Below are 15978 nucleotides of genomic sequence, written 5' to 3' on the forward strand. Positions count from 1 at the left end.
ACTACAAATTGGTAGCTATAAAACAGTCATAGGGATGTAACGTTAAAGCATAGGAAATATAGTCAATAACATGGTAATAACTATATATAGCGCCAGGTGGGTATTAGACTAATCAGGGGTATCACTTCTAAAATTACATAAATGTCTAACTACTATGGTGTACCCCTGAAATAAATACAAAATAGTATTGAATGTCAACTGTCATTGATAAATTAAAAGAGGGGTGAAAAGGATATAGGGGAATAAAGGGTTCAAATTTCCAGGTATAAAACAAATAAGTTAAGCAGGTGAAATGAATAGCATAGGAAATACAGTCAATAATAATTTGATAGTGTGGTACGGTGTCAGATGGTTGCTGGACTTATCATGGTGATCACTTCTTTACATATATGTGTTGAATAACAATGGTGTATACCTGAAACTTATAAAATATTGTATGTTAACTATATTTTAGTAAAAATATTTTTCAAAAAAATGAAGAATTTTCCAAACCTGGGGAGAGACTTGAACATCCAAATCCATAAAACTAACAGATCACCCCAGTATCTCAATACAAAATGACCTTCTCTAAGACATATTACAATGACACACAAAAATCAAAGACAAAGAGAAAATCTTAAAAACTAGCAAGAGGGAAAAATAACTGTAATCTACGAAGGAACCCCCAATAGGCTATGACTGGATTTCTCAGCAGACACCCTTAAGGTCAGGAGAGAGTGGAATGACATATTCAAAGTGTTGAAAGAAAAAAAATTAGCCAAGAATACTCCATTCGGCAAACTTATCCTTCAGAAATGAAGAAGAAATAAAAACTTTCCCAGATAGGCAAAAATTGAGGGAGTTCATCACCACTAGGCCTGCCTTACAAGAAATGCTGAAAGGAGTTCTTCCATCTGAAATGAAAAAACGTAATCAGTAACATGAAAACATAAAAATATATATAAAACACTGGTAAAACTAAATACACAGATTTAGAAAATTCTAAATCTGTAATGTTTGTCCATTAACCATGTAATAATAGTATACAGGTTAAAGGAAAATATTATTAAAAATAATTATAGCTACTATAGTTTGCTAATAAATGCATAATATCAAAAAAGGTAAATTATGACATCAAAAATATAAAGAAGGCAGTAAATGGTTAGGACTTTTGTATATGATTGAAGTTAAGTTGCAATTAGCTTAAGATGGACTATTTTATCTACAAGATATTTTATGTAAATCTCATGGTAATCACAAAGCAAAAACCTATAGTTGATTCACAAAAGATAAAGAGTGGGGATTCAGAGTACACCATCCTCAGAAAGGTACCAATTCACATAAGTAGGCAGAAAAAAAAGGGGGGAAAGAACAAGTGAAATAAAACACAGCCAGAAAGCAGCTAGAGAGTGGCATTAATAAGTCCTTACATAGCAACAATTACTCTAAAGGTTAATAAAATTAATTAACTAATCAAAAGGTACAGAGTAGATGCACAAAATGAATGGATGGGAAAAAAAAAGCAAAGCCCAACTAAATTCTGTCTTCAAGAGCTTGATTTCACTTTTTTTTTTCAAGATGTTTTTGGGTTTTTTTTTAATTAGGGAAGGGGAACAGGACTTTATTGGGAAACAGTGTGTACTTCCAGGACTTTTTTATTTTTTTTCTTCCAAGTCAAGTTGTTGTCCTTTCAATCTTAGTTGTGGAAGGTGCCGTTCAGCTTCAAGTTGTTGTCCTTTCAGTCTTAGTTGATTTCACTTTTAGGAGCACACATAGGCTCAAAATAGAGATGGAAAAAATATTCCATGGAATCAAATACTCCTTTGATTCCAGAAATCAAAAGAAAGATGGTTTTTTTCTCTACATCTCTGAGACTATTTGTTTACTTTGCTCATGTATTCAGTTCTTTAGATTCCACATATAAGTGAGACCATATGGTATTTGTCCTTCTCCATCTGACTTACTTCACTTGGATGGTGTAGATGCCTGACCACTACACTGTACACCTGAAGCTGAAGCTGAATAATATTGTATGCCAACAATAATTTAATATATGTAGTCAGCATAGGGAATAGAGTCAATAGAATTGTGATAGATATATACGATGTCAGAGGGGCAACAGATTGGGGATGGGGCTCGTCACTTTGTTCGGGGTGAAATGTCTGGCTATTGCATTGTTTTGTGCACCTGAAACTAATTTTAAAAATAAATATAAATTTAAAAATGGGGTAGCTATCCTTATGTCAGTCAAAATAGTTTTAAGCCAAAAATAGTATCAAGATAAAAAAGTCATTATACTTTTTTATAAAATGATAAAGGAGTCCCTTCTTCAAAATATAACATTCATAATATACAAACCCAACATTAGAGTACCTAACATATTAATCAAATAGTAATAGAGCTGAAGGAAGAAATTGACAGCAATACAATAAAAGTAGGATATTTCAAACCACTTTCAACGATGGATAGATAATCCAGACAGAAAATCAGAAGGAAATGTTGGACTTGAACCACACTTTATACCAATGGGACTTAACAGATATATTCAGAACATGTCATCAAACATCAGCAGAATACATATTGTTCTCAAGTTCATATGGAACATTACCAAGGATAGGTCACGTCATAGGCCACAAAAGAAATCTTAGCAAATTTAAGAAGACTAAAAACATACAAGTACCTATTTGGCCAAAATGATATGAAATTACAAATCAACAAGAGGAAAGCTGAAAAATTTACAAACATGTAGAAATTAAACAACAAATTTCTGAACAACCAGTAGGTCAAAGAAGAAAATAAAAAGGAAATCAAAAAAATACCTAACACACATGAAAATGAAAACACAACACAGCAGAAAATTGGGACACTGCAAAAGCAGTTCTTAAAGGTAGTTTATAGTGATAAATGCATATATTACGAAAATAGATGATTTAAAATAAGCAATCCAACTTTACACCTAATGGAACTAGATAAAGAAAAATAAGTCCAATGTTAGCAAAAGAAAGGCAATTACAAAGATCACAGTGAAATAAATAAGGACTAAAAATCCAAAGGCAAACATCAATGAAACTAAAAACTCATTTTTTTTGGAAAAAAATAAATTGACTAATCTCAGGTAGACTAAGAAAAACAGAGGAAAGTGATATCACCATGATGGCAACGTAGGTTGTTCCCAGCTTTGCTCCCCCTCAGGGGATAAAAAACAAAAACTAACAACTATTCACGAACAAGATACCACTGAGAATCCTAGAGCACAGGGTGAGAATAAAGTATACCCGTGCACCACTGAGACGAGACAGACTACATTAGAAGGGTAAGAGGAGTAGCAATACGCTGACCACATCGCCCCTCCCCCAGCACAACACCACACTGAGAGGTCTACCCTGCGCCTCCAGTTCCTCCAATGGGGAAAGAGAACTCAGGGTGGACATACACATCCCCCAACAATGTGGGTCAATTCTTGGGAGTCCCCAATCTAATTTAGCCTCACAGTGTTCATGGGCAATTCTGTGGGGTCTGCCCATTGAAATTCTGATTGTGAGGGAAGAGACAGGAGGGGCTTGCAACAACCAGTGCTTGGATTTTGGCAGCCCCAATTTCTACCTGCAGTGCCTAAGTGTCCCAACCAGTGTCTTTGCTCATCCGCAGAGCCAAGACAGTGGTCTAGTCTGACCAGGAAATTTGATAGGGTACAGGTCTGCCTGATTTGGGACCTCAAATGAAGAGCCTTGCCACCTCCAGAGATTGATCTGTCCCCTGACCCAGGCAGGGGACCTGAGTCATAGCCCTATTCACTGCTGAGTGTAGTTTCTAGCCCCACACAACTAGAAATCATGGCCAATTTAATTCTATACAATGTTCTATAAAACTACCTACGGCTACAAATTTAGTAACCCAATTCAGTTCCATATTGAAACTAGATACAGCAGGGTTTAAATATTAGGAAAGGTCATCAAGAAGGACATGACCACTGGTTTGACCCACAAGCTGGACCTGGGAAATCTGAGGCTCCTATCCCCTCTACTGTGCTTGGGTTATGTGCTCTGCTTGCTTTCCCTGCACTAGAAACTACCCAAGGACACAACCTTGAGATAGAAACATGGTGATGAGACCACTTGGACTGTGTATGTGACTGAATCCAATTATGGCCTCTATATTAACTTTTAAAATTCTGGCGGGCATGTACAGAAAACTACTTGTCTTGCAGCTGCCCAAGACAAGCCTTATAAGCAAGTTGCCTTGTTTATTAAACCTGCAACCTACCAATCAGGAGTGATCTACCTTTTTCTTCAGTCTCTCCCTGCCATCCAGATCAGTTTCAGATTACATCCAGGAAGCACTAGAGGAGGTTGTGACCCAACACTAGCACATAGTTATAACCCAATAAACATTGACTAAATTAATGAGTAATTCTGAAAAGTGTCCAAGACAGATATAATTTGGAAAAACATAAATCATGTGCTTACCCCATTTCCACTGCACTTTTGTGAACAACGAGAGAATTCATCCATAAGTAACCTCGACTCTACACATTCACCATTTACACAAACCTAATGAAAGAAATGTCAAAGTCAGAGGGGTCCAGCTACCTTAACATTACAATCAGTAATTTTATAACATAAGACTATAACCATTAATGCAATAAGTATCCATCAAAGTACTGCTTTTGTCACACCCCACACATATTTATATGTATAGAATACATGTATAGAACTCAGGATGGACATACACATCCCCCAACAATGTGGGTCGCTTCTTGGGAGTCCCCAATCTGATTTAGACTCACAGTGTTCATGGGCAATTCTGTGGGGTCTGCCCATTGAAATTTTGATTGTGAGGGAAGAGACAGGAAGGGCTTGCAACAACCAGTGCTTGGATCTTGGCAACCCAGGTTCCTACCTGCAGTGCCCAGGTGTCTTTCTTGGGGGTCTCTCTTTTCCTAGGGTCTCTCAAAGGTTCCCTGAAACCTAACAAGCAGCATCTGGCTTGAGTCTGTCCTGTACCTCTGGCTGAGCAGCCCTAAGTGCGGCACTAGCAGCAGCCAGCCGTGATTCATGGTTTGGCCTCTCAAGGTACTTCCAAGCACAGCATAGGTGGCAGCCATCTGTGGATTTCTTTGTGGCTCCTGCTGGATGGCCCCAGGTAGGGCATGGTCTGGGGATGAACTTGACCTACAGTGGATCCCCTCCAAGGCAGTCCTGGGGCTGGCGCCCCCTATGGCCAGCTTCAAAACGAGCTGGAGCATTACCCAGCCACCTCCAAGTATGACACATCCAAGAGACAGATTGGGCTGGCACCAGAGTCCTGCTGTGGCAGATCCTGCTCCGTAGGGTCAGCCCCTGCACAACAACTCTTCCACTGTAGTCTAGTCCAGTCCTCACAACCAGTGAGCCCAAGTATCAGTCCCTCACATTGATGTGCAATTGTCAACCAAGGCTCAACTATAAGAAGACAGCACATACAACCTACACAAGGGATGCACCTGGAGTGCATGGCTCAAATGACCAGAAAGACTGCACCACTAAACCCCACAGTACACCTACTACATAAGACTGCTCTACTAAGACCAGGAGACACAGCAGTCCTGCCTCATATATAGAAACAAACACAGGGAGGCAACCAAAATGAGGAGACAAAGAAACATGTCCCAAATAACAACAGAAAGCTCCAGAAAAAGAATTAAGTGAAATGGAGATAAGCAATCTATCAGACGCAGAGTTCCAAACACTGGTTATAAGAATGCTCAATGATCTCGGGGAGACCTTCAACAGAGAGATAGGAAGCATAAAAATGCAGGTGGAAACCATGAAAAAGAACCAGTCAGAAATAACGGATACAATAACGGAAATGAAGAATATATTACAGGGAATCAACAGTAGATTAGATGAAGCAGAGGATCTAACCAGTGATGTGGAAGATAAGGTAGCAGAAAACACCCTACCAGAACAGCTAAAAGAAAAAAGAACCCAAAAAATTGAGGAGAGTTTAAGGGGCCTCAGGGACAATACCAATCATACCAACATTCGCATTATAGGCGTACCAGAAGGAGACGAGAGAGCACAAGGAATTGAAAACCTATTTGAAGAATAATGACAGAAAACTTCCCTAACCTGGTGAAGGAAATAGACATACAAGCCCAGGTAGCACAGAGAGTCCCAAACAAGATAAATCCAAAGAGGTCCACACCAAGACACATCATCATTAAAATGCCAAAGGTTAAAGACAAAGTGAGAATCTTAAAAGCAGCAAGAGAAAAGCAGTTAGTTACCTACAAGGGAGCCCCCTTAAAACTGGCATCTGATTTCTCAACAGCAACTCTGCAGGCAAGAAGGGAGTGGCAGGAAATATTCCAAGTGATGAAAAGCAACAACATACAACCAAGATTACTCTATCCAGCAAAGTTATCGTTTAGAATTAAAGGACAGGTAAGGAGCTTCCCAGACAAGAAAAAGCTAAAGGAGCTCATCACCACCAAACCAGTATTACAAGGAATCTTAGAGGGACTTCTTTAAGATGGGAGGCGGATTAAGGATGAGTGAAAGGGGAAGGGATTAAGAAGTACAAATTTGTTGTTATACAGTAGTCATGGGAATGTAGGATATAGCATTAATGTATATAGTCAATAATATTGTAATAACTAGGTGTGGTGCCAGATAGGTACTAGATCTATCAGGGTGACAGATGGGAATGGGGTTGAGGGTAAGGTGAAAAAAGTGAAGGTATTAATAAGTACAAATTGGTAGCTAATACAGTACGAGGAATATAATCAACAACGTTGTAAAGATCATGTAAGGTGCCAGACGAGCACTGGGGATCACCTCACAGATTGTGTCCAATGCGCTATATACCTGAAGCTGAAGCATTAATAGAATAATACTGAATGTCAACTATAACTAAATATATAGGTATACATAGACACAGAATGTGGAGTATAGCATAGGTAATATCATCAATGGTATTGTAACAGCTATATAAGATGTCAGAGGAGTAGTAGCTTGGGGGGAGGGTATCACTTTATGAAGGATTTAAATATATAACTATTATGTTCCTTTGTACACCTGAAACTAATAAAAAAAGGAATGAGAAATAAAGACTTTCTCAGACAACCAAAAATTGAGGAAATTTTTACTAGTAGAGCTGCCTTGCATGACAGGTTAAAAGTTCTTTAGACAGAAGGAAAATAACAAGTCAGAAACTAACAGAATGTACAACACCAAGAGTGAGCGTTTATGTAAGAGTAAGCTATTGTCTTTGTGTAACTATGACGTGTCAATGTGGGGTCATCAATTGTAACAAACATACCACTCTTGGGGATGTTGATAAGGGGAGGCTATGCTTGCATGGGGGTATATGGGAAGTCTATGTATGTACCTTCCTCTCAATTTTGCTGTGAACCTAAAACTGCTCTAAAAAATGGTCTTTAAAAAATGTTTCAGGGCAGACAAATGGGATACAAATGAAACAAGATGGACATGAAAAAACTGTAACCAAATAACCACTTTTTATTACAACACCATGAAATCTAACAAAACTATTCCTAAGAGTATAGTTAAAAGAATATCCTATATTCACTGTACATATCAAAATTTGGCATAGAAAGAAAATCAACTCAATATAATCAGGATACATATTAAATTTGCATTAAATATGAGCTATTATTACAGTCTCTTAATAAAGATAATAGAAATTTTTATTAAATTATACTACAGATATCTAACATTCTATTATGGGATGTATTAAACATCAACACAATCCTTTTAAGTTGAAAGTATAATATTGGAGGATTAAGGATATATTCCTAACTCCATTATTTATAGCAATATCAATTCCCCTAAGTTAAGGTTTTCTTAACCTGAGTGCAAAGATACTTTTTCTAAAGCATTTGAGATTTGTTTCCAGGCTAAAATAAAATAATGTGAAAATGATGTCCTTTTAAACACTAAGGCACAGTATAACTCTCTTCAAAGAAATGGCCTCACAAAAGCCTTCCTAAATCCAAACAACCTAACCCTATTAAACTTATAATGTGTTGAGTCTTCTCATTAGTTCTTGGCCATGGTGGTGTGTCTAACAACTCTATTTGAAATGTAGTATCTATTGTCTGCCTGTCTCAGTAAAATTGCCATAAAGAGTCCTGTTACACATGGACACTACTGACAGAAACAAAATTGCCAAGAACGTTTCAACATATGAGACTTACCCATAGTATAATTAAAGCTAACCTGGTAAAAAAATATTTCATACATTATCACAAAGAAGAACTGACCATGTTATAGAATAGATCCTATTCTTATTAAATCACCATCTGAATATTATCAAATCATCTACTGACTGTGTTTCATTTTTTAATTGTTTTGGCTCGATGGCTTAAATATATCTATTGAGCTCCCTGGCGTATCCCTCCTTCATGGAGGCATTTTTTACTCCAAGCCATGAGAGGAAGCCCACATTAAAGAGGCCACATATTTTACCTACAGTCAACCTCATTTAAACTATAAAACCACCAAAAGTGGCTATTAATACATACATTTCACGTATTAAATAATTTGTTCAAAATCATCTATCAAGTTAGTAAGAGTCAGAATTCAGATCTATGCATATACATCTTTAAAGACTACATCTTATACTATATTATAGTTCCTCATGAGCAAAGATCTGATCAGAAACTAAATCAGACTTTGAAGTAAATTGATCCCCTCTATGTTTTCTCCAGATTTATGTCAGCCTTAGAAATATTATAATAACAATCAATAATAACAGCCAACTTATATTTAACTTTTTCTATGTGCTGGATATCATGTTAAGCACTTTATACTATTTATTATCTCATTTAATCTTCACAATAACCTCACAGAGTAAATGCTATTGCTATCCCCACTTTACATATAGTTGTGGTAATCTCAGACTGGTTACATAACCAGGAAAATGTCAACACCTAAGAGGTGTTGATTCTCCAAAGATTTGATGCTAAGCAACCTCATCTAACGTGTATTGTTATCTGCTGAGCCACAAAGAGACACATACTACTAAGTGGGATTTCTTTTTTTTTTTTTCTCCCATGAGAAAAGTAAATTTCTATGCAATAGAGTACTTAACTACACTGTATTACCAAGTTCTCTCCCCTCCCTACTCCAGCCCCAAAACACTTGGGAGTTTCCTTGCTCACAACATTGAAATCTTGAAGGGGATCAAATACTCCATTTCCCTCTTAATGTCTGGAGGCCAACTGAAGCTTATTCATTTTGTCCTTAAACCATATATTTAAGGTTACACAGAACTACATATGAATTTAAATTTGATACTTAAATAAAAATACATATTGAAGAAATGACTATAACTATATTTTTTAAATAAATTTTAAATCATTTACCCTCCCAACATCACATTCAGAGCCATTACGGACCACCATTGGATCTATAACAGAGCCATGAAGACTGTAGTCTAAAGTTACACATACAACATCTCGTACGTAAGCATAAATCACAGCAACATTTTCTTGACGGAAAGGAGATCGAGAAGGGTAGGTACAAACTAATCTGCCACATATAAGATTCCTGCAAAAATAACAAAATTACATGATTATCATACATCAGGCATTTATTAGAAATGCTTCCTATTTGCTTTCTTTGACAAAAAAAAAAAAAGAATGGTTGATCATCAATGGCAATGTATCTAGGGATTTAACACTAACTTTAAAAGCAAAAAGTAAAAAAGTATAAAGCCATTCAACCAAGATTATCTTTCAGTGCTACTAATGGTCTTTTATTCACTCTGCAGATTTATATACTTATTGTCAATTCACCCAAACAATTTATATCCCTATAAATAGACGGATATAAAGATAAGTAAGTTGTGACCCCCTACCCTCAAGAACCTTATCATCTAATACTAAATGTAGTACAAATCCCATTAAAATTGTTACAAATTAAATAAACAAATTCTTACAGAGATTTAAGATGAGGACACATTCTCACTTAGCAGTTAGGGAAGATGCCATCTGAGTCAAAGCTTACAAATTAGTAGGATTTCAACAGGCAAAGTAAGGTAATTCTATACAAAAGTAACAGCACAAGCAAATAAAGGAAGTATAAAACTATCTGGTATACGTACCAATCTACAAATTCCATGACTACAGGGGTCATGTATGATTTGCTAACTAGTAGCTAGCCCAGTATCCAGCACATAGTATGTTCTTAATAAACATTTGTTAAAATAAATTCAGGACGAAATATCAAAGAGCTGCCTCTTTACATGCAGACAAAAATGAACTTCAATTTATAGACACTGGGCAGTCTTCAGCTTGGGCAAGCAATTGAATGAATGGGGACAGTATTTTTATAAAGAATAACGAGCAGATTCAGAAAGAAGAGGTACAATAGGTATTATTAGTTTCAATCATGTATTTGATTTAGGAACATAATGGTCATCTAAAAATTTCGTAGAAATTTAAGCCTGTCACACAAGAAATATGTCAGGGCTAGAGATTTTGATTTGAGATTCACTCCCATACACATGTAATACTTGGAACCACTGGAATGAATGACATATATAAAGAAAAACTAAAGAAAGAATCTTATAGAACATAAGAAAAATATCTTTAATATTTGCATAGCATACCTCCATGAACATATTTTATATTTGCCTCTTTCCAGACCGCAGTTCCCAAACCTATCACTTTGAGATTGTATTTCTTCATAGCAGGCAAATGGAGCATTTTTTGAACCTGTCAAAGTTAAAAATGTATTTGGATTAAAACTTGCTTTCTTTTTCATCTTCTTCCATTTCGTCATATATTATATGTCTCCTTTTCCTTTTTCTCTATTCTCTAATTAAAAGCTTTTCCTAGTGAGGTTGTAGAAAAAGAGAAAGAATTAAAGTTAAAAGGCAATGCTCATGGTTATCTTTTTTCCTTTTGCTTCATTTCCCATTATTTTCATCACAAAAGATATTATGAAGGGAGGGAAGAGTTATAGAAGTGTAAACCCTGAGAGGCCTCTGTGAAAGAAGGCAACAGAAAGATAACATAGAAAACTATACTTGTTCTCCTCGATTCTGAGGAGGAACTCATAAAAAGCCAGCTCTGTAACAAAATCTCATTGAAGAAATGTCACTGTATCTTCAGGAAGTCTAAAATAAAGGGACCAAAATTGTCAACTTACATATTTTCCTATATTTTTCCTTCATTACTATATGAGTGTTTTATTGCTTTGTAAAAGACTACCAAAATCTTGGCAGCTTACAACACCCATTTATAATGTCGCCGCTGCTGTAAATCAGAAGTCCAGCAAGGCACAAGCGATCTCTCTGCTCAGGGTCTCCCTAGGCTGAAATAAAGTTATTGGCTGGAGCCGCAGTCTCGTCTGAGGCTGGAATCCTCTTAAGAGCTCAATGATTGTTGGCAGAATTCAGTTTGGTTTTTTTTTTGCAGTCATAGCTCCATTTTCTTACTGTCTGCCAGGGGCTGATCTTGGCTCACAGGAATTCCCGCTCAGGTCCTAGTCACATGTCCCTCTCACAAAATGGCAGCTTATTTCTTCCAAACCAGCAGGAGAACCTTTCTGACATCTCCCATATTTTAAGGGTTCACATGATTAGCTCAGGCCCACTCAGAATGATCCCTATTAACTCAAAGTTGACTGATTGTGGACCTTAATTACATCTTGAAGTCCTTCATCTTCACTATGTAATCTAATCCCAGGAACAATATTCCATCATATATTCACTGGTTCTGCCCCAACTCAAAGGGGATTGATTACCTAAGGCATGCACACCAGGAGAGTCATGGGGGCCACCTTAGAGTTCTGTCTAGCACAGTTACCTTCTCCAAAATGAAGCTTGCACAGCCTAACTGCTTCATCTATAAAAGCAGATAATATCTACCTCAATGGATAGTTATGATAATTAATTAAAATGCTGTTTATTTAATCACTGTGGATTTCCATCTAATCCCCCTCTATATTCTTTTAAGATCAAGAGTGTTTCTCCTGCTTACCTGCCCCTTCCATGATTTACATTTATCCCCACTATTCTTTTTAATTCTTTATTGTGTACTAATTCTATATCTTTCTATCATTTTTAAACACTGGCCTATCAAAAGTGATTGCATAGATACCATGACGACAGGCAACGTTATTTCTGAGTATTCACAATGTTTATTCAAGACAGTTGTGAATCTAAGGCACTAGATTAGGAATGTCAATGCAGGGCTTGTTAAACACCATGATAATGTCCAGAAAAAAAACAGAAATTGGATAATTCAGTCCAGTTTGGAAAGGTAATATAAAAATATGTTAGGCACAGAGCAGTCAGATGAATTCTGTTGAAAGTGATGTTCTTCTTCCCAGTCCAATTTATATTAGTCCGTCTATCGCATCTAAAGGTACCAATGAGCCCTATTATTAACTCCTCCCTTGGAGACCCTCTCTCATTAGTGTTAGAGACTTTCTCTCAGAGAAGTCTGGGTTTTCCAGGGTGAGATGGAAACACTAAAAGTGCAACACTTTGCAAATGTCAAGTCACATGTCAAAAATACCCTTAAATCCAGCATACTGACCAAGTAAGAAAATTTGCCCTTCCATAGTCCAAATAGTGTATTTAGATTCCCTGTACCCTGTTACCAAATGCTATGAGGTGCGATAAAGTCATGGGCATAACCTAACATCTCACTCACCTCATCTCAGATTCCCCTTACCGGCATGAATGCATTATTTGTTTTATTCTTTTACAATATTTTTCATAACTCCTGTTTCTATCTAAAATATTCTTACATCTTACTTCTTGCTAAAAGAAATCAACTCTCATCATAAAGAATGAAAATTGCCTGATATTACCTTTCCAAACCTCCTTTGAAGCTAGATCATGGGCATGTGATCCAATCATGGCCAGTGTGTCCTGAAGGAAACTCTGTTGGGGAACTCTGGAAAAGATTGTTCTTTATCATAGAAGATACAGGTTGAAATATCTTAGCCCCTTTTCCCTTTTTTTGCTTCCTTTCCAGGAACAAAAAAAGTACCTGGCTATCGTGAAGGAGAAAGTCCAGAGAATGATGGGGAAGTCAGTTTAGAAATGTGACAATGATGAAATTCAATAATCCAACTCTAAAAGCCTCTCGTAATTTTCATTAGGTGTGCAACATAAATGCCTATTATTTTTCATCTGCTTTTATTCTGTCATTCTATTAATGTGGACATAAAGTTGATAACTGGTACAATATTCAAATCCTCACTATGGAACCAGACATGTGAGCTCCTTCCAAAGCAAACTACAGCTGTAAAATATCCTTTCATTATTCATTTATTCAACAAAATTTATTGAGCAACTATTTTGTATCAGGTATTATTCTATGTGCTGGAGATACAGCATAAGATTCAGAAGTTCCTGCTTACATGTTAGTGAGGGAGACAATAAATAAATAAATAAATAAATAAATAAATAAATAAATAAATAAATAAATAAATAAATAAAATAAGTGGTGAGTCATGTGATAAGTGCCATGGAGGAAGATAAAACAGAAGACAATTCAGAGTTCAAGGGACATGAGAGGGGATCATGCAAATAAATAAAGGAATTATTGGTCAAGATTAACCTAAAAAAATAAATTTAGAAATTAGGAGACTTAGAAAAATATCAGAATCTACAAAAAAAAACAAAACAGTCAAATGATTGATTAGCTTGGAAGCAATGAGCAAAAGAAAGAACTGATTGTTGATGGAATTTAACTTAATGAGATGTTCAACACATGGAAGAATAAAAACCATCTCAAAATGAAGATAAAAAAATCAAGCACTGACTACTGATCATTTCCATATCTATATCTATCTATCTATCTATCTATCTATATGTATCTATATATAAGCATATATAGATACGTATATAGAGACATATAATATAGACATATATAGAGATATAGATAGATGATAGATAGATAGATAGATAGATAGATAGATAGATAGATAGATAGATAAAGGCTATTAGCTTTGTATTGACAAACTAGGTTAGACAAGGAAGGATTGCCATGACTGTTATTCAGGATCAGCAATATCTATCCCAAACTAGTACTTTATCTATTCTTACTTTCTCCTGTACCTGCTTCCTCCATTTTTCATCCTAACTTAACGCTCAATTGCTCTATCCCATCTAGTTTACAATTGTGATTGATACATTATAATGCTGCTGCCTCTCTTGACTGAGCCTCCAACAAAGAACTGGCTTGGTTAAGATGGTTAGGGACAAAGACCCCTTGAGTTCCAGAATGCAACATTTGGGATGGGAAAAAAAGATACCGGTCTTTGGGACATCCTGCCAAATGAATGCACTAAGTTATGTTATCTAGAAAGTTATCTGCCAGAACCAGCAGGACAATGTATCTTGTATAGTCTTTGTTGCTTTAGAAAAATGTGCAGAATAGTTATTAAGAATGTAAACCCTGATTTCAGGAAGATCTAGCTGCCTTTTACTAGCTGTGTGATGTCAGAAAAATTATTATGAGGATATTATATGCTAATATATCCTCATTTCACTGTAAATCAGTGAAATGAGTGATTTCAGTGAAATTAGGACATTAGTACATATTTCATCTTTTGAAAGATACAATTAAGGTGACTTATCACAAGTAACTAAACCTAAGCATGTGTAAAACCAAATCTCTATTCTCTCTTACCCACACCCCAATTTTCTTCCGGTAGGGAAATGGCATCATCATGCACCTACTAACAAGTCATAAATGGAGAGTCATTCTTGACATTTCCCACTCCCTCAGCCTCTTTATTTAACTAATCATCAATACTTATCTGTTTTTTTAAATAGCTTTTAAAAAAAAGTTTTTCTAAACAGCTATCAAATCTATTTCTGTCAAATCCAAACTACAACCATCCATCGCCTGGAAATCTGTAATAACGTACAATATGGTAACTGCCTTCTTCATTATCATGCTATTTGGTTTCTTTCAGCTCCTCAAATACACCTTGCTGGTTCTCACTTTAGATTCTTTTCATATGCTCTCCCTTTTATCATCTGTGACACTCTTTCCCATGCCCTTCACCAAAATAATTCTTGCTCCCTCACATCCAAAGTTATTGACACATTAGATGAATTTTCTTATGATATACTCACATTTACCACAGAAATCTCCTTTGTAGTGTTCATCACAGTTGTGTATATAAATTGGATTTTTTAGTAATTATCTAACAAGTTTATTATTAATGTATATAATAATCTAATGGTATTAATATATTACTATTAATAATGTATTAAAATAGCTTAATAATGTACCTTCACCCACTAAAATTAGTTCTCTTTAATAGTTGGATCTTTTTAAATAAAAGTTAAAAAAAAAATTCTTACCAACCACTGGCTTCCTGGACCCATGTGAACACAGTCAACATTCCATACCTTTCCATACAAATCCTAAACTGGCCAGCCTGAACACAATGCAGCTATCCCTACACACAACGAATACAATCACCTTTACCCCAAATCGAAGTTCCGTACAACTACAGCAATGAATTCTAAATCCAGCAGCTTGGGGTGATACCCATTTCTCTTCGTAAGGTTTGGACATGGCTTTTTATCATCCTGCTAGACTATCCTATTATACATGATTTAAAATGGTCTTGGATCACTGTGGAATAGCTGAATCTCTCTTATTACACAGTATAAATGTATTTTATACTTTATAAGCAGTATAAATGTACTTTATGCTTTATAAATGTATTTTTTGGACATCTGACCAAAGCCTTCAGCAACCCTCTAAAAGCTTCAAAAAGTAACTAACTCATTTTATACACAAAATCCTTTTCAAAATTCCAGCCTCAATGTGCAAATGGTTTGATCACCAAGGAACAACAAGTGATAGTCTAGCCAATCGCTTTCATTTTGCTAAGACTGCTATTTCTCAAACTATAAATATTTCTCATTATCCTCCCAATCTCAAAACATGTTAAGATCTAACAATAATAACAACTTAATTCTAGGTATTTGTGTACTAATCAAGTTAATTTG

The 15978-nt window shown here is 35.9% G+C and overlaps 1 protein-coding gene across 1 annotated transcript in view; it reads right to left on the reverse strand.

The window, feature by feature from the left end:
* Window positions 1–15978, reverse strand: part of LOC109439478 (disintegrin and metalloproteinase domain-containing protein 32) — a 150504-nt gene that overhangs the window by 34945 nt on the left and 99581 nt on the right. Inside the window, exons 15-17 of the mRNA XM_074331501.1 lie at window positions 10597–10702; window positions 9350–9533; window positions 4446–4529 (exon numbers count right to left, since the gene is read on the reverse strand). Of these exons, the coding sequence (XP_074187602.1) occupies window positions 4446–4529; window positions 9350–9533; window positions 10597–10702 (374 nt within the window). The remainder of the gene's footprint in view (window positions 1–4445; window positions 4530–9349; window positions 9534–10596; window positions 10703–15978) is intronic.

Source organism: Rhinolophus sinicus, linkage group LG04 (genome assembly GCF_036562045.2).
Source record: "Rhinolophus sinicus isolate RSC01 linkage group LG04, ASM3656204v1, whole genome shotgun sequence".
Classification (NCBI taxonomy): domain Eukaryota; kingdom Metazoa; phylum Chordata; class Mammalia; order Chiroptera; family Rhinolophidae; genus Rhinolophus; species Rhinolophus sinicus.